The 17734-nt window shown below is 38.7% G+C and overlaps 2 protein-coding genes across 3 annotated transcripts in view; one reads left to right on the forward strand and one right to left on the reverse strand.

Moving 5' to 3' along the window:
* The first annotated feature begins 1324 nt into the window (after positions 1 to 1324).
* Positions 1325 to 6297, forward strand: COMMD8 (COMM domain containing 8). 2 transcript variants are annotated; one of them, XM_066317050.1, is made up of 5 exons: positions 1325 to 1413; positions 1919 to 2074; positions 3003 to 3155; positions 4568 to 4723; positions 5817 to 6297. In XM_066317050.1, the coding sequence occupies exons 1-5, from the start codon at positions 1369 to 1371 to the stop codon at positions 5835 to 5837; spliced, it is 531 nt and encodes a 176-aa protein (XP_066173147.1). In that variant the 5' UTR covers positions 1325 to 1368; the 3' UTR covers positions 5838 to 6297. The 2 variants fall into 2 exon arrangements, with proteins under 2 accessions (XP_066173147.1, XP_066173145.1); XM_066317048.1 differs by lacking the exon at positions 5817 to 6297 and having other exon boundaries at positions 4568 to 5614.
* A 7980-nt stretch (positions 6298 to 14277) lies between these two features.
* Positions 14278 to 17734, reverse strand: part of GABRB1 (gamma-aminobutyric acid type A receptor subunit beta1) — a 67126-nt gene continuing 63669 nt past the window's right edge. Inside the window, exon 6 of the mRNA XM_066317051.1 lies at positions 14278 to 16179. Within this exon, the coding sequence (XP_066173148.1) occupies positions 15838 to 16179 (342 nt within the window). The 3' untranslated portion in view covers positions 14278 to 15837. The remainder of the gene's footprint in view (positions 16180 to 17734) is intronic.

Genomic DNA, 17734 nt, shown 5'->3' on the forward strand with positions numbered 1-17734 from the left:
TTTATTTCGTAAATTATTCCATTGCAAGTCTGGATCACCTTCGTATTTCTCCTGCTGTCGCTGGGTTTAAATTGTTTTGAGCAGACGCTCCCCCTGGTGATCTATTTTGTAGTGTGCAACACAGTATAGTCCAAGCAGGTACGTTTCCAGCTATCCAACAAATAAAATTCTAGGGGAATAAAGGAAATTATTATTGAAAATAATTTTTAAAATTTGAAAATTCATCTACTCCTCTTTTTAACGGCAGCTTTGAGTAATTTCTCAATATTTCTAAATAAATATTTACAAATTAGGGTTCTAAATAAAATGGAATAAATTTTCAAGAAGCCTTTCTTGGAAGTCTACTAGCAGTAGTAAACCCTGAGCAAACCCTCAGGAAACCCTGAGAAAAACTTTCAAATGGGGGGAATTTGAAAGTTTTCAGTCAACAAAACCTGAAATCGGTTCTTCCCCATGTGTTTCTTCTCCAGAACTCCCACTCACCACATCATTCCTACAAGTGACTGTGAAGAAGTTGTGCTGCAGACTGACTTAACCAGCTGGAGTTTTTTACAAAGACCTTCTATCCACCAGTTGGGACTTGTAGCTGCTTTGGTATTCTTACAGCCCAGCATCATACTTACACATGCATGACTTCAAGTCAGCCTTATTATTTCAGCCGAATAAAGCCTGCCTACAGGTGTAGTCTCTGTGTAGTTTTGTCACCTGCTATGAACTTGAATTCTCACAGGTAAAAGCGACCACGGCAATTTTACATTCACATTCAATCAATTCAACACGTGGAAAGGTCACTGCTAATATAAAAACCTGTTCCATAAACCTCCTCCCGCGTCTGGCTAGGATTGAATTCACACTTTGATAAAGCATGAAAAAACGAGCTCTTCACGGTAAACACTGTAAAAGCTGCGCAGGCTTCTGCAGTCAGCGTTTCTCCTAGTTTCCTCTATTTGACTTAATATCACAGAAGATGTAGTGCCCGTCGGAAGTCTTGAGCCACCAAATGCAAATTTAACCTGTTAAGAGTCAAAAAGCAAAGCAGCGAGACAGGCAGAGCGCAAAAACAGCTTAACCGTTATGGCACATCAAATCTTGCAGAACTGGGGGTGGTTCTGGCACCATTCGCCCTCCCCCCGAAGGTCGCACAGAGCACACTGACTGTCACAGCGATTGCGACGGCGGGACTGCGATTGAACCCGCGACGTGAGGCGGAGGACGGCGCCGATTACTCCTGCGCATGCGCACTGCCGGCGGAGGGCGGTCACGTGACCCAGCGGGGCGATCACGTGAGCCGGCGGCGTGGTCACGTGAACTGGTGCGTGCGGTCACGTGAACAGGCGGCGCGGTCACGTGAGGCGGCGGGGCCGGGAGATGGCGCGGCTGCTGGAGAAGCTCCCGCCGGGCCGGGTTCTCGAGGTGCGCTCCCCGCGGCCCCGGGCGGGCAGGCGGGCCGGGGTGCCGCCCTCAGGCACCTGTGAGGGAGGCGGGCCCGCCGGCCGCCTCTCTCCCGCCAGGCCGCAGTGGACAGTGCTTTGGGAGACCAGAAAGGCCCACGGGCTTGTAAATGAGCAGTTTGGGTTGTGCTGTGCAGCCTGGCTATGCCGGGGCACTGAGGCGCCCTTGGGTGACTGAGGACTGTCGCTGTGCCCACAGCTGTTCAGTCCGTGTGTAAGCCCAGGGTGAACCTGATCACATTGTGATTTCTGCGGCTGGACCTCGTGAGCCGCCTTAAGGGGAGAAGGGAGGACGGTTCATATTCAGGAGTAGCTGTTCGGGGCTTTTTTGAATGGTGCCTGGCCTGCAGGCTGGAAGCATTGAGGCAGTTCCCAGAGGAGGGAGGGTTCATAGCTGATTTGCTTGATCAATCTCTTGTATAGATTAACCATGAGAGAATTTTAAATTGTGTATCACATGTTTTCAGTTCCTTCATACGACAGTCGATGGCATCTGTGGCCGTGCGTATCCTCGATACCAGGATTATGGCAATGTGTGGAGCTTGTCAGAATGGATGGAGGTTTTAGAAGATACTATGAGGTATTTCAAAACTGCAGTTGGCAAAAACATGTCTGATGAAGAGGTAAGGGCTCATCCCTGATTAGCCTTGACTTTGAGAGATCATATGATTGCTTAGTTTTGTAGTCTGTTTAATCCTGAAATATTTTGATAGTGTAGGATTTGAACAGTGTTGGATCAGGTAGAAGGTAAACAGCATTTAGAGATAAACTGCCAAGACTTCTACAACAAAAAAGTGAAGCATATGCTGATTTTGAATATTTTTCTAATATCACAGGACAGTTGTTAAAATACTGGTTTAATCACTTAAATTGGTATTTTGAATGCTACCATATTAAACTTGTTTATATAATACTGCTCATTAGGAATAATACCAATTCGCTTTCTTGTTTGGTTTTCTTTGTTCATTAGTACTGCACTGAGGTGGTGTAAAATATTGACTGTATGTAAATAAATTCTGTAAAAAATGTAACTGTGAATGGAGGACCGTGAGGTCCAGGGACTGTAATTCAGGACATTCCTATAGGTATGAACTTTCTAATAATAGAACAAGATTTTGCAAAGATTAATTCTCATCTCCTGCATATTGCTTATATTTTGAGCACTTGCTAGCAGCTGGGTCAAAGGAAGACACCAAAGGTAGCCTTGGGGCCCTCCCTACATCAGCATTTCTTTTTCAGCTGTGTTTAGCCTCTGCCCTGATGCTGAGAAACTTGCAGACCTCAACCTGCATTGTTTGGGGGTGTAATATTCTTTTGATTTTAGGGTGGCAGGTAAGAAGGCTGATAAAGCCTCTATTTAGTGTCTTTTAATTTAAATGATTTTTTTTCTCTGCATCTTGCTGTGGTAAACACTGATTCTTAACTATCAAAGACAGAGAGCAGTCACAAAGGGCAGCTATCAGCTTAGATATTTTAGTTATTGCAGCTGGTACATGTTACTTCTGTGGTTCATAGTGCAAGTAATCATGGTTTTTATTTTTATTTTTGTAGGCTGCTCAGCAGATAATTGAGTTAAATTTAGACCTCCAAGAAGCAATCACAAAATGTCTGAAAGGTAGAAAGGAAGAAATCAGGAATGCCCTAGTAGAAAGTGTACATGCAATCTCTTCTGCCCAGCTGCAGGATTTTGACTGGCAGTTAAAGGTGAGAGTGTTGCCTTAATGTTGTTGAAAGAAATGTTTTACAGCAGAGAAATAACTTGATGCAGTCCCATTATGCCTTCTGCCTCTGCAGAATGGTTCCATTTTTATAGGCATTGCAAAAGCACGTTAATGACTGATGCAAAACCACATCAAAGACTTGCCAGAAATATTTTTGCAATGGACATTTAATAATTAATTTGAAATAATTTTCATTAGACTTCTTATTTTGGTAAAAAATCAATGATAATGGTGAGTTGAAGTTATGAAGATAATTTGTTTAAATTAAGCTCAGTCAGAGACTCAGAACTGTTACTTATACTGCTTATATTTTTTGTAAGACTGTGAGAGCTGTTAAACAGATTTGTAGAGGTGTTAAATAGTTTTCTGTGTTTACAAAAATGCTCAGTAATTTCTGTTTCAAACTGCTTTGGAAGTAAAAGAACAATGCCCAAAACAGACAAGTTTCTGCAAGAGCAGATGTGGCATCATAATGTGCTTTAGATGAACTCTTGCTGGGCTTGATCTCTTGCATTTACTGCTGACAAAATATGGACTTATGTGAACTCTTTTTTTTGTTTGTGGCTTCTTTTAAATTCTTCTTCTAGAGAATTTTTTGAGTTTCTTTCTATTTTATGATACAATTTTTTTGGTACATGTCTGAACTATTATGTTTCTTAAAACCACTTTTTTCCCTCTTGAGCTGGTTATGATTTTTTGTTTGCTTGCCATGATGGAACCCTGCCACATTCTGTTCTCTAAATAAATAAGATAGGTGTGTACAATACTAACCTATAGTACTGTCAACTCATCTTTGATTTTAATGCATTTTAAAAGCCTTATCTGAGCTAGAGTGGGTATTGTAGTCAATAAAAAAGAAACCACAATTGGCAAGTAAGCTGCTTCAGTGTTTGTCTAATAGGATATCTGCCAATGTGTTTGATCAGCTGCAGAGTGTTTAAAAATGCATAAAGCTCTCCTCTTTCTCCCCCCAAGCCCATTTTGTAAGACAGTTCTTGTTGATTAGAAGACCTATTTGAACATGGTGATTTCAGAATCTACGTAATTCATGATCAAGAGCCATGATCAAATGTATCCTTCATTTTGAATATTAAAATTTGTAAGCCCAGAATTTTAACAAATTGGTTTTCACAAGTGTATAAGAAGTCTGTGAAGAGGGAGGTCTTTATATATCTTTCAATATATTGTTGGTATTAACAAACAAACAAAAATCCCAATAATGGAGGACAAAACCCTGAAAACAGCACAGACGACCTGTTTGAGGTTAATTTTGTCATGCTGATGTTTGTTGTGGTATTACAAAGTTCAATATATAATACAGATGTGATATTATGAAAGACTAAAAATTTAATGGCTCCACCTTACACTTTATTGTTGTGGTGTCAATTTGCATAGCTTGCTCTCTCCAGTGATAAGATCTCCATGCTGCAAATGCCACTCCTCAATCTTGATTTGGATGTGAGAGAAAATGGTGAAATTAAGCCAATTTCTATAGAGATGAATAAGGAAGAGTTGCAGAACCTAATAAATGCACTGGAAGCTGCTAATAAGGTAACTTCTACTGATTTATTTTTTTGTTCCTGATTTGTTATGTACTGATTTATTTTAAGCAGAATAGAATAGTTTGGGTTGAAAAGGATCTGTAGAGGTTGTCTAGTCTAAGCTCCCTGCAATGAGCAGGGACATTGAACAACCTCATCTAGTCAACAAAGCCCTGTCCAACCTGACCTTGAATGTTTCCAGGGCTGGGGCATCTGTGTCCAGTGTTTCACCACACTCACTGTAAAAAATTTCTTCCTAATATCTAGACTAAATATAATTTCTTTCTTTTACCCCTATCCTGTGCTGAAAGATTGGCGAGAACTCATGTTTTTGCTTTAACATGTTTTTATATTTCCTTCAGCTTCCCAAAATGTCAGGTCTGGGAGAGTTACTGGGTTCATATGAAGTCCTCTAATTTCCATGGCATAGTAAATCAGGAAGAAATTTGCAAAGATTACAGTATAGTAACCCAAGGAGAGAATTTCAAGTGAGACCATAAGGCTTCTGAGGCACTGAAGGGTCTCAGAAATAGGGTTTCATAATAGAAAAGGCTAAGGAAAATGAGGATTTGAAGAAAATGGTGTTGACATGAAATTATAGCCCTTAAGAGCTTTCACAGCTTGCTTCTGTGGGGATTTTCTTCCCTGCAAAATTAAATAAAAAGAGTACGTGAGCAAGGATTCTTCCAGTGTTCACATGTCCTTTGTTCTGCTTGAGGCTCTGTGTGGAAGCTGTGGGATGTGATCATCTCCATACTTATTTCTCTGGGCACACGAGGAGGAATTCACTTGAAATTTAGTCCCTTGGCTCTGCTTTGTGCAGAAAGAATCTCACTGGACCTGGACTTGATGTTCTGCTTTTTGATTACAGGCAGATGAAGAATGGTTTGAGTGCAGTAAAGGGTAAAGAAAATTATTTTAAGTGATGATTATGTGAGATTATAAAAGAGAGTTAAGAGAGGAATGGTGTGCTGTCCAGAGGAAAGAAATGCTTATTCAGTTCCATTTTATACTGAAACACAAAGCAAAAGGCTTCTTTTCATAGGCTGCTTAAGTTTTGGTCTTAATCAACTTTAATCTCATTCCTTTTCTCCTTTTTGAAGGTTGTCTTACAACTGAAATGATGGAATTCAGATCAACAGTATCTGCTGGTGATGGCTCCCCTAATGATTAGGGAAAAAAAATGTGTTTACTGCAAAGTGAAAAGTTTTTGGTGCTGTAAAATACTGAAGTCAGAAGACGGTTATGACTTGTGACCAAATGAGCTACTAATCCTTTCATAAAAATAATAAATTCTTGTATCTATTTGACCAAAAATATATAAATCTCATCTACAGTTGCTTGTAGTACTAAAGATTTATAGATGTTTGGAAGAGAATCACTTACAACATGTCTCATATTTGTTTTGGTAAAACTTTGGCAGTGACTACACAGGTGCCTGGTAAAACTAAGGCATCTTACTTGCATTGTATGTTATTTTATTTCAAGTGCCATGCTATAAACAACTTGAGAGAGTATTTTTAGCATTAATGTATTAATACTTGTAAATATGGTAAATAAACACCTGACTCTGTGTGTGAAGAATTGTTGTAGGTTATTTTTTTTTTAATTATGAATCACTAAACTCAATCTTTTTAGATGCTGGGGGAAATCACCTTTAGAAACAAAACCCCTAAAGCTCACATCCAACCTCAACTATTCTGTTGTTCTACACTGGTTATCTTGTCCAGCTTCATTGCTGTAACAGGGTAGCCTAGAGCAGGCTGCATAGGGCTGTCTCCAGATGTCTGGAATATTTCCCAGTGATTGAGGCACCACAGTCTCTCTAGTCACCTTGTTCAGTGCTCAGAAGTTGTAGAAAAAGCACTGCAGCTTTATTCAGAGTAAAGTTGGAGGGGGTTTTTTGCTTAGTTTCTGTATCTTAGTTGATAGCTTTTCAATTTAAAATATTAATGTTTTCAGGAGGAGGTGCAGTACTGGAGAGGAGCTGACCTGTGTAGACTATGAGAAAGATACTCCTAACTTACTACAGGAGACAATTGGTAAATTCTACTCTAAACTTTTCTGAAACCAGATGGAGTTTTGATTGTAATATGTAACAAAAGTTAAAAGCCCTAACACTAGGGAGGGGTAAACCAAAAATCTTATGGTTTTTACTTTTATTAGACCATTTTTCCATACATGAAGAGCAAATTATCTCTGATGCTTACATAAATACCAGTGTGTGATTCTCATTGTGTGCATGTGTCTTAGGCAAATTTTGTATAAATAATAAGGCAAATTTACTGGTAAGGAAAAATTACTGATAACTTTCTTCACAGTTTCAAAATAAAGGTTTGAGTTTATTCCTGTATTTTGTTTTGCCACAGGTTTTCATATATGCTAAGTTTAATACACTAGTGTAAAATAATGGACTTTAGAGTACTGGTCACAGAAGAGGAGGACAAAGAAACTCTTGTTGAAAGGCTTCTATAAGAAGGATTTTAATGGCTTTAATGGATAGGAAGCCTGAATATATTGTTTCTCTTTTATTTGGTACTGATACATTTAATCAGATATACACATACAGTGTCAGCCATTGAAGAAAGAAAAAGTGTTGAGAAGTGGGTAAAGAGTTGTAAAGATGAAAAAGTGGAAGATGTATCTTACAGGGAAAGGAGTGCAACCTCTAACAGATAGAGCTTGATAATAGTCTTGAATTTCCATAAGCAACAAATTTCATATTGGATCAAATAACAGATAAAGGCATTGTAGAAATGGTACAAAATTCAAGCTGAAAGTCAGGTTGGAATTGCTAATTGTTTAATTTTGTTAAAAATCTGGAAGGAGTTACTGCAGGTTGTCCAGTAGCGTGTTAGGAGGATGCTGTTTTTAGAATTGTGAGTGCAAGGAATAAATTTACCAAATCCATTTATTTTGTTTATAGGTATATTTATGTTGGCTGTGCTTTTTCTTTTCCTTTCCTCTAGATCTAGTTGCTTTATAGGAGAATATGGCATTATGTGTTTAAATGCTCCATGCATGTCTGATGCATGTCTGAAGGTATAACTTGCCCATGTGGTGGCATGCATTGCTAAAAGGTTTTCCTAGAAAAAAGAGGCTTTTTTGGTGTTTTTTTTTTTTTTCCCCATACTTTTTTTAGGACAAAAGGACTGGAAACTACTTTTATTTATAGTAGCAGATTTAATAACAGCAGTTTATTTCATTGAAGTGTACACTATCATTTAGGATGTTTGGATAGAAGAAACTTGTGTGCTGATGTGTTCATACAATTTATAGGTGTACTGTGAAAACTAAAAAAAATACATGGAACATCTGTACTTCGATGAAAGGTGGATATTTAAAACTAATTTTTAGTGAGTTGCTGAAGTGAACTTTTATGTTGCTCCTCATTAGCTTTCAAGATCAACTGTTCAAAGTACAGTTCGAAGTACAGTATAGTGCTATTTTCTCAACAATAAAAGGCCACAAATAATAACTTCCATTTTTATCTACAACCAGTGAAACTTCTGTTGCAGAATCTGCTGCATCTCTCACTGATAGAAAGCAACTTTTTAAAATGTAGGTGCTACTTTCAATATTTCTGACTTTTTCTTAATAGTAGACTTACAGTGTTTACATAACTTCATTTTAAATTCTCTAGCAACTTATGTAGTAATGGATTTCTAATTAAGGGTATATAGTTGTGTTCAGCCTGTAGTATCATCCTATATTTGTCTGTGCTTTAGTGCTGCAGTGAACAGAAAAGGCTGTAAAATTTTTTTAATGTTTTTTTTGCTTTAACATGTTTAAAAAGACATGTTTCTGGTACTACTGTTGGCAGAAATAAACATGCAATGAGATGCTTTTTTTATAGGTGTTAGACTTTATTGAAAATCAGAGTATTTTTTTTTATAACCATCAAAATTATGTTTCTAATAAGGGGCATAACAGCGCTGTGTGAATAGCTAGGGGGCACTGGAGCACCAGTTGATGAGCAGTTAAGAACTAGCAGATAAAACATGGCATTGCATTTGAAACGTGCATCCTGACCTTACATCTCTGCAGAGAAATGTAAGGCACATAATGGCCTCCAGCAGATGGCAAGGAAAAGGACCAAAAAGAATGGAGAAGAGAGTTTGCTCTTTGTACAGTCTGTCAGAATTTTTTTTTCTGTCTTTGCTCAGAGAATTAGGTACTTCTGGAACAAGCAGGGTCTCCTGTTGTGACAGAGAAGGCATTTGTGGAGACTTTACCAGACCAGATTAATACAAAAAGCTAGAGCTTTCACAAGCCCCAGTACACTGGGGTCATCTTTTACTGAATGCAGGCAGACATGAGCAGGTAGCAAACAGGACAAACCTGCACAGGACAGAAGCATCTGAAACAAGCTCTTGGTCTTGTCAAGTGTGCCCAGCCATGCTCCCTCCTGGCATCCCGAGGAACAGCAGGATGGGTGAAGATGTTGGCATTGCATTTCCACACAGAGGTTTTCACAGTGGGAAGCTCTGCCATACGTGTCACTGCCCCTGGAGAAACTGTATGCTGGGACCAGAGTTAAATAAAACTGCACCAGTAACAAAAGGTGAGGAGAGTTTCTGGTGTGAGGAGCCCCAGTCACAAAGAAACTTGTGCCTGTGACTAAGAATTAGGCCAAAGGTGTGAGAGTTTGAAGAGACCCCATTAGCATTAAAGAACTGAGTTTTGTCCTTGCTTATCTGCTTTATTTGCTTGTATCTGTATTTTCCTACATTCTTCCATATGTGAGCTCATTCTAATTAACTGGCTACAGCATGTGGAATAGCTTTGGAGTTTGCACATCCTACCACACTGGCTGGTAAATACTGTTCCCAGGAGATGCTGTCCCTTTGACCCAATCCAAGAACATGGGTTCCTGTTCTCCCAGTCTTTACCTGGCAGAGCAGTTCACTTCTGGGTCCTGCAGTGGCATGGGCAAAAACCCCCCAACTAATCATAAATATGTTCAAGAAATCCCTCTGGTTTTGCAGGTACTAAGGAAAAACCTCTGCAGTATGTAATTTACACAAGAAACAAAACTTTGCATGGGAGGCTTTTTGAACCAAAAGCTAATGAAATCAGTACCTATAATATAATAGACACGCTGTAGGAAGTTTTAATTTCACCTTGTAGAAAGCACCTACAGAAATTCACATGACATAAACAGATCTGCAATTTGAATCAAAAAACCAACGTGTCTTGGTACAAAAAATAAAAGTGAGTTATAAAAATAATGTTACTTGCCCTCTGCTGGCATTCTTTGTGCTCTTCTTTGTTTCACAGAAATCTTCCCTTGATTTCAGGAAAAAACTTTTTTTTTTTTGTATCAACCATGTCAGCTTTGATCTTGGTATGCTGAAGGGAACCAGAACTGCATCTGAACAGCAAACTGTCAGAATGGAATTGACTATTGTTATAAAACTGCTTTTGCAACAAAGCAATTATATATGCCAAGAAGCTGTGTTTTTAAAAGATCTAAACTCTGTAGAACATTTCTGAATTCTGAAGCAAGCCTTTCTGATGGGAAACATGTTGAGACATCATTATGCTTTCTTCTGAAAGGTGGTTTTTAAAAATCAGTAATATCCTATCATGAACTATGCACATTTTGCTATCATTTTGATCTGTGAATTAATATTTATAATGCACTATCAGCATTTTTACCCTCCTAGTACTAAAGAATGCTTTCATAAGTGCATCGAGATACTCCACAATTAATTTTTATTTCTTTAAATCAACCTTCATTACATTTGGTGGTATACACTCTTTCCTCTGTAAAATTTTGTTTATACCTGCTTCAGAGCTTCTCCAGAAATACCAAATGACTCCTACCAGAACGTAGAAAAGGAGGCAAATGTCATAAAGATTAATTCTTTGGACTTTTGCAGGTCTATGTGGAGAGTACTACTTAGAGAAGGCTCTGGCTATTTTTAAGCATTGGGTTACTCAGCTATTTTAGCTAATAGAGTAATGAAAGGCACTGGAAGGTGTGGGAATTTTTTTAACTCAGAGCTGCTACAGGTCCACAAGGATGGCTTTGGTGATGGACTATCTGCAGGGAAGCATTCCTAGCGTCATATAGATTAAATAATTTTTTTTGATGGCTACAGTAACCTTTTTTTTTGGAGAGGGGGTAGGGGGGAAGGCAGAGGTTTCAGATCTGCCTTATTTCTGTTGATATTGTTTTAGATGGGAGCCACAGCAACGTCAGATCATCTAATGAGAATAATTGTTAATGCTCTTCACTTCCTTTGTAAAACCCAATACCTATGCCAAAGTCTCCTTCAGCGCTTTCTGGAAACGATGTTTTGCCAGCTTTGTTTCAGAAATGTTAGCTACAGTATACAACATACAAAGTTTCCTCTGAAAAATATAAAAAAAAACCCCATCAGGTAATATGTTGTCAGCTAGATCAAAACAGCAAATGACATTTCAGAGATAGGAACAAGGAAACTGGCATGTTCACAGATGTGACTGAGATGGCTGATGTTCTCACTGAAATGCATGATCTGCTAAAGGAAACCATCTTTATTACATTTTTGGCAGTGTGATTGATTTTATACTTTTGCATGAGACTGTGCAGGTACAGAGAGCCAGGGATGAGTTAAAAGAAATTGGTCAGAGATGATCTCTAGCAATATGACATGCTTCTGCTGCCATGTAATTATTTTAGTTCCTCCTTGGTATTGATACTCAAATGCAACTGGATTTTTGAGGGGAAAAAAATGTAAAAGAGTGAGTAGCGGGCTATTTCTTAGATTGGCACCAGCATTAGACAAGAAGTGATACTTTTATAATTCTGGGAGACTTCAGATTACTTACAAAATACATGAGAAATACACAACATAATTGGAGTGAACTCTGCAGTAAGTAGACCAAAGTCACCTGGTCTTCTTTTAAGAAATGCCAGATTTTTGATTTGTCTTAATTCTTAACTTAATTCTTCCACCTTGTGCATATACATTTTGGCATTATTACATGCTGAAGTTCATTATTGTGTGATCTCTTGCCTTCCTTGGGCTGCAGGGTGGTTGGTTGCCCATGGAGGTAGGAAGAATATGGGGAGGTCATTCTTTGTAATAAACCATTTTTAAAGTACTTTTTTACATGACAGGTATAATCCAGCCTTTTCTTTTGCTAATACTCCCAAAGACATGTTAGCAATGCATCCTCAGTATGTGAGAATTCATGAGAACAGGCTCTTTGGTGATGGGAAATAGCTGATAGAACATGGCCCTCAAGCCCTGGGTCACTTTCCTCGTGATTTATGTCAAGAAATCCTCCACTTGCAGCACAAAGGGAAGGAACATTTCCTGTAAGGGTGGAAGACATGAACCAGCAGATATTCTGAAATAGCAACCTCTGTGCTCTTCAGTGGTAGCATAAAGCAATGTAATGTCAAAAATATTCCTCTTTCGCTTAAAAGGCTGTTTTTTTGTGTCTAATAAGGCTGGAGTTCATCAAGCTTCTTTGTGCCAAAGAAGAGGGGTGGATTAATGGGAGCTTTGTCCTCTGCTGAGCTGGATGCTTTGTTGAAACCTGTAGGAACGTAGTATCTCGGATCCTTACTGCTCTTTTAGCTTTTGGTTGAAATTATCAATGGATTCAAATATTGGGAGACTCCCAGGTAAGTGCACAAATAGACATGCTCAGGGACCAAGCCAAAAACAACTTCCAGTAGAAATTGCATGACAGCTGCACAAACTGCATGGGAGTTTAGCTAAAACCTAATTAGCAATAGGACCTTATCTGTGCTGATCTTGAAGGTCTGGTTCCTCAGGGCAGGGAAACTACTGAAGTACAACAGTGAGGGAACTTAGCATTACAGCATTTTTCACATTTATTGTATAAAGCCAGCCAAATTACTCATATTGATGGGAAGAGATTGTGTTTCTTTTTTGCTCCATAATTTTCAGCTCCAGGTGGCAATGTACTTGGGTAACCCATAAACAGACTCATTTTGCCATCCCATGCCTCTAATAACCACTGGCTTTTTCTTGCTGCCAATCTATTGCTCTCAGGTGAGAAATGTTTTCTTCTCCTTTTTCTCTAGCAACAGTTGTACCTACAGCTAGAGGCTCTTGCCTCTGTGTGTGATGGGGTTATCAGCAGCTGGCTTTTGGCCCTGCTGCCAAACTTTACACCAAGGGCTGGCAGCTGTTTCCTGACTCAAGGTTGTGGCTTCCAGCTCTCGATGCAGACAGGGCTTGGTGTGTGCTGCTCAGAATCGACTGCTGGGGTTTGGACAGGCACCATGTGCTCAGTGTGTCCTGGGGTAGAGGGATACATCCTCCTATTACGGAACATTCTTAAGGAGCTTTACATGTGCTCTGCTTTTCTTTTGTTAAAGGCTTTTGCTCTGCTCCATATATATATATTTTTTCTGCTTGGAACTGTACAATGTAACTGCTTTTAGTCCATGTACCTATAAACTATGCCAGAACTATCTGGCTGAACCATAAACCAGAAAAACATGTGTATGCAGATGTTCGGGGTCTATTAGAAAAAAAAAAAAAAAAAAAGAAGCTGAAGACCAGTCAAACCAATTTTTGCCCTTGTAATCAAAAACAAAATATCTTTTATTTTAAATCTGAAGGTTTTTTTTGATGTCATGTTGGATGTTGGCTCTTCTAAAATGTTCACTGCAGCTGTAAGGAGATATTGTAATATCTCTTCACCACTGGATCAGCTGGACTTAATTACTTACCTGAGGTGTGTCTGTGGATATCTTTGGGAAACCAGGTAATGCAAAACATGAGCCACTGATGGTTGTTGTATTTCACAATACGAATCTGCAGAATGCATTACCTTATTTGAATTACTTTCTTTGACTAAATTTTTGTGTATAATCACAAAGCAGGCAAATTCAATGGCTCATGGACTTACTCTGTAAAGTCTCATCTTAGTTCAAAGAATTCAAAACTATTTAATGGGAATGTGTTTGCAATGGACAGCACATATGGTCCTACTGCTGTCTCCCTCCTGGTGCTATTATTGCCCTTATGGAAAGTTCAGTTTGCAAGACTTCCTTATGTTGTCTGTATTGTTTATCTTACGATACCAAAATAATATTGTTAGTTTTCACTGAAATATTATTGATATAAACATTGCTTAAATATGATTAAAAACTTAATCAAACTGTCCCATGTGAGATTCTCATTTGAAAATTATTTGGAGTTGTTTCAGGGAGGGGATATGCATACTTAGCCTATTCAGAAGAGCCATTTGTCTAGATTAATATTTGTCCTGAATCACCTCAAGTTGTACTTAGTAGCTGATTAATCTTGTAAAATTGTGCAACTCTTTAGTAGACTGGAGGTTTAAGGTTGTAGCTGCAGAAAGAAGATATCTGTGGAGACCACAACTGTGCTGCATTGAACTTGGGATGAGACTGGGACTTTGAAGCCCACAAAAAAATGGATAGGTTCAAAGACTCCCTTAGATGAGCAATGTCAAATGCCTGGTTTGCAGCCTTATAATTTTTGTAGTGAGTAAATTAAACCGATTCCCTTTCTTGTTTGGTGATTCTCTTATTCTACCTCGTTCTGCAGAAGCCTGCTGCACAAACAAAGGGAAAGGGCAAAGGCCCTGGTCTGCGGGAAGGTTCAGGTCTTGCACAATGTGACAAACCATGACATATAGGAGGGTTTAATTTATTACTATATTTTGATTAAAGAGATTTCAATGTCAGGTGGCAATAAGGTCAGCAGCTGACTTTACTGCCAGGCAATGAGGAACTACTGGAGAAGTTTTCTGCATCACTTTTGTTGTTTGTATCCTGACAAATGTTTCTTTCTGTACCAGCTTCCATTGGTAATACCACCTCAGTACCTACATAGATTCTGTTTGTATATCTTGACTCTCAAAGGTATGAAACACTCACAGTATGGAAAAGGATTAATTGATAATAGTTTCAATAAAATGCTGTATTAGGCAATATAGTGTTAGTGGTGTTAGGAAGCAATTGGCAATAGAGAAGGAAAGTGGATTTGGTACAGATAGAAGATGACTGACCTCTTGCTTGTCAGTTGCAGGGATGTTGCCAGCCCTTTGCCTGTGGCTCTTTGGCTGGAGCTGGGTCAGGCAACAGGAAGCCAGGTGAGAAGAGGCAGCTCCTCCAGGGGAGTGCACCCAGCATTGCCAGTGTGCCATAACACTCAGCTGCATCTCCTGCTGCTCAGTGGAATAGAGAAATCTGAAGGAAACTGTGTGTAGAAATTTCCTCAGATTTATTCCCAGACATCTATCAACTTGTGGGAGAATGTTGCAATTACCAGCCACAGGAAACTTGGGTGCCAAGAAAAATCTTGGCCTGGAGTATCCCTCAGAGCTGCTTCAAGGAATCAACATGTGTTTGTTTTCTACTTTCTAATATAAAATCACATATGGCTCAGTTGTTCTCATAAATATCAACTTTGCTACTTTGTGGAAATAACAGAAATCCATTGAGATCAAATCAGCTGATTCCTTGCTTGGAGACTCAGTGGGATTTCTCTCTGCTATCCTTTCTTTTTTTTTGAAGATCTCTGCCTCTGAAAATGTGATTTGACTTCTCCTTGAGTGATACTTCTCAAACACACTATGGAAATACTTCTGGTTATAACTATTATGTTTGAAGTGAAGCATGGTTCAATAGTTATAATCCAATAATTTGTAATTTCTTGAAATTTCTCCACACTCTAAATGGTGAAAGACAGTGACATAGATACTACTAGTAGTTTGACTGTGTTGTTTGGAAGCATGCTGCTATGAGCTGCCAATATGTGATAAGAAATACAGTGGGACAAATTTCCACTTAAAGAAAAAAATTAATTTGGGCACAGAAAGGTCATGGATGATGCATAAACTTTGTAAAAAGCAAGCTTGAGTGATTTTTCTCAAGGTGCTCCTTAAGAGCTGCTCTGTACTAATCTGATGTAAATGTTGTGACCCAGGATTTATGTTGGGCTGTTGTGTTTTTTGTTTGTTTTTTTTTTTTTAAGCTTAAATCTAAAAATGTTCCATGGTGGAGTATCTTACCTTGAACATGGAACATTATAGCAACTGCAGTTCTTCACACTTAATGAAATCGAGAAGGAAAAGAAACATGTCTCATTACGTTACTCTGTGGTAACATTATTGCATAATTTAGTGGACATAATACAGCCAGTAAACAACATTGAAAAGGATAAACATGATGGGAAAGACCATTCTGGACCACTTGTCTATCAGGTTAACATCAGTCAAATCAGGGATTTTGACTTTGATCTGGGATGTCCTCCTGCGTAAATGTCCTTTCTGATGGAGCCTTTGCCTGTCCAGAGCACTCCTGTTGTAGAGGTCTCTGCTGGAAGTGGCTCTTCTGTACTGCAGGTTGGCACTGTCATACGTGTGCGTGGTGCCTCGGGGGTCACGGAGGCTCGTGAGCACATCTGAGCTGTCATTTCGTGTCTCAAGTGGTCTGAGAAGCATGTTTCCGTGGGCATCGACCTGTGTCAAGGAAGGAATGTGGATTAGACAAGTTCCTCAGCCAGCCCAAGGTGTTTCTGAGGTGAGCCATGTGGCTTTAGTGTCAAGGTGTTCCCGGGGCTGCAGTGACAGCATTCACAAAAGTGAAAAGATATTCAATACGCTTTCCTGACTAGTGTGAAATTAGCTATTCATCATCTAAGCACCTTCCATCCTGATTCAGCTTCTTGGCCTTGTAATCCAGTTAATTGTATCATCCTCTGTAAAGTAAGACTTTTGTAATTTTATCTTTTACTTGGATCATAGCCTTTATGAAATTCTGATTTTTAAAGTCTGGTGACTGGCACCTGAAGCTTTCACATACTCAGAGTGAAAAGAAAGTGTTGCTCTCTCTGGCCATTTTAAAGAGTTTTTTACTGTTTCAGTGCTGCAGGTTAGTTTCTAAAAGTTTTGTGAACAATGGATTCATCATATGAAGAGGACATAGATACACATGTATTTTATCAGCTATTGTAAAATACTCATGATAAGAATTGATTTTGATCCCTGACATTACAGGGATGAAATCATAGCATACCATTAACTTGTTCATGTAAGTATAGGATAATTCATTTTATTCAAAGAAACTTACATTTAGTTATATTTTTACGTGTTGGTACCAGAAGCAGTCATATCAATATGTTGGTCACTTTATTTGTGCTATTAGTCAGGGCACTGTTTTAAATAATTAAGCAAAGAACTGGAAAATGCAACCATGTCTGGCACAAAAAATTATCTATGTGTCTATATTAAATATTTTTGTATCATTGTCTTCTTTTGTATGAGTGTAATTAACCATGAATTGCTGCATTGCTGTGAAGTGTCCTCCCTTTCACAAATCTTTAGTTTTCTACACCTTTGTAGTAAAACCTCTTTTGAAATTTTTTGTGGTATTTCCAGGTTGACTTCTGACTTCTCCATAAAGACTTAATAGATGTTTCAAATTCACGGATATTTAAACACCCACTGTAGCTCATAGGAGGGAAATGTACATCAGAACACAGGCCTCTTAAATGAAATTTCAAAATCTTCACATCAAGGCTTGAATATTAATGGGTTTTTTTGGTAAACTGTAGTATTGGACTTATCCCAAATTTATAACAAACTTGATCATGTCTGTGAATGCCTTTATATCAGGGAATAAGGTATTGATTATAGACAATATAGATATTGTCTTGTGAAGCACCATTGATCTGCAGTGCTTTGTTTACACTCTGAGCTTCACATTTTTATTAAGACACAGCAGAGCTAGGAAATGATGTAATAATCTACAGCAGATTTGACATATGTGCAAGAAAAAAAATCCAAACAAAACACAGAGGGAAGCCCAGCCTCTGGGGGTTGGTGCAAAAGAAAGATGGGACCGAAGAAAGTTTCAGTTCCACCTGGCAATTGGGAAGATATTCCTTCCCAGCACCAGGAGAAATCTTTGCATCATCACTGGTGGCATATTTGCACTGTGCCAGACGAGCACTTACTGACTGAAAGCAAAGCAGTGAAAGGACTATTTGTACAAAAGCCACACCAGAGAACTGTG

This window comes from Sylvia atricapilla, chromosome 4 (genome assembly GCF_009819655.1).
Source record: "Sylvia atricapilla isolate bSylAtr1 chromosome 4, bSylAtr1.pri, whole genome shotgun sequence".
Taxonomy (NCBI): Eukaryota; Metazoa; Chordata; class Aves; order Passeriformes; family Sylviidae; genus Sylvia; species Sylvia atricapilla.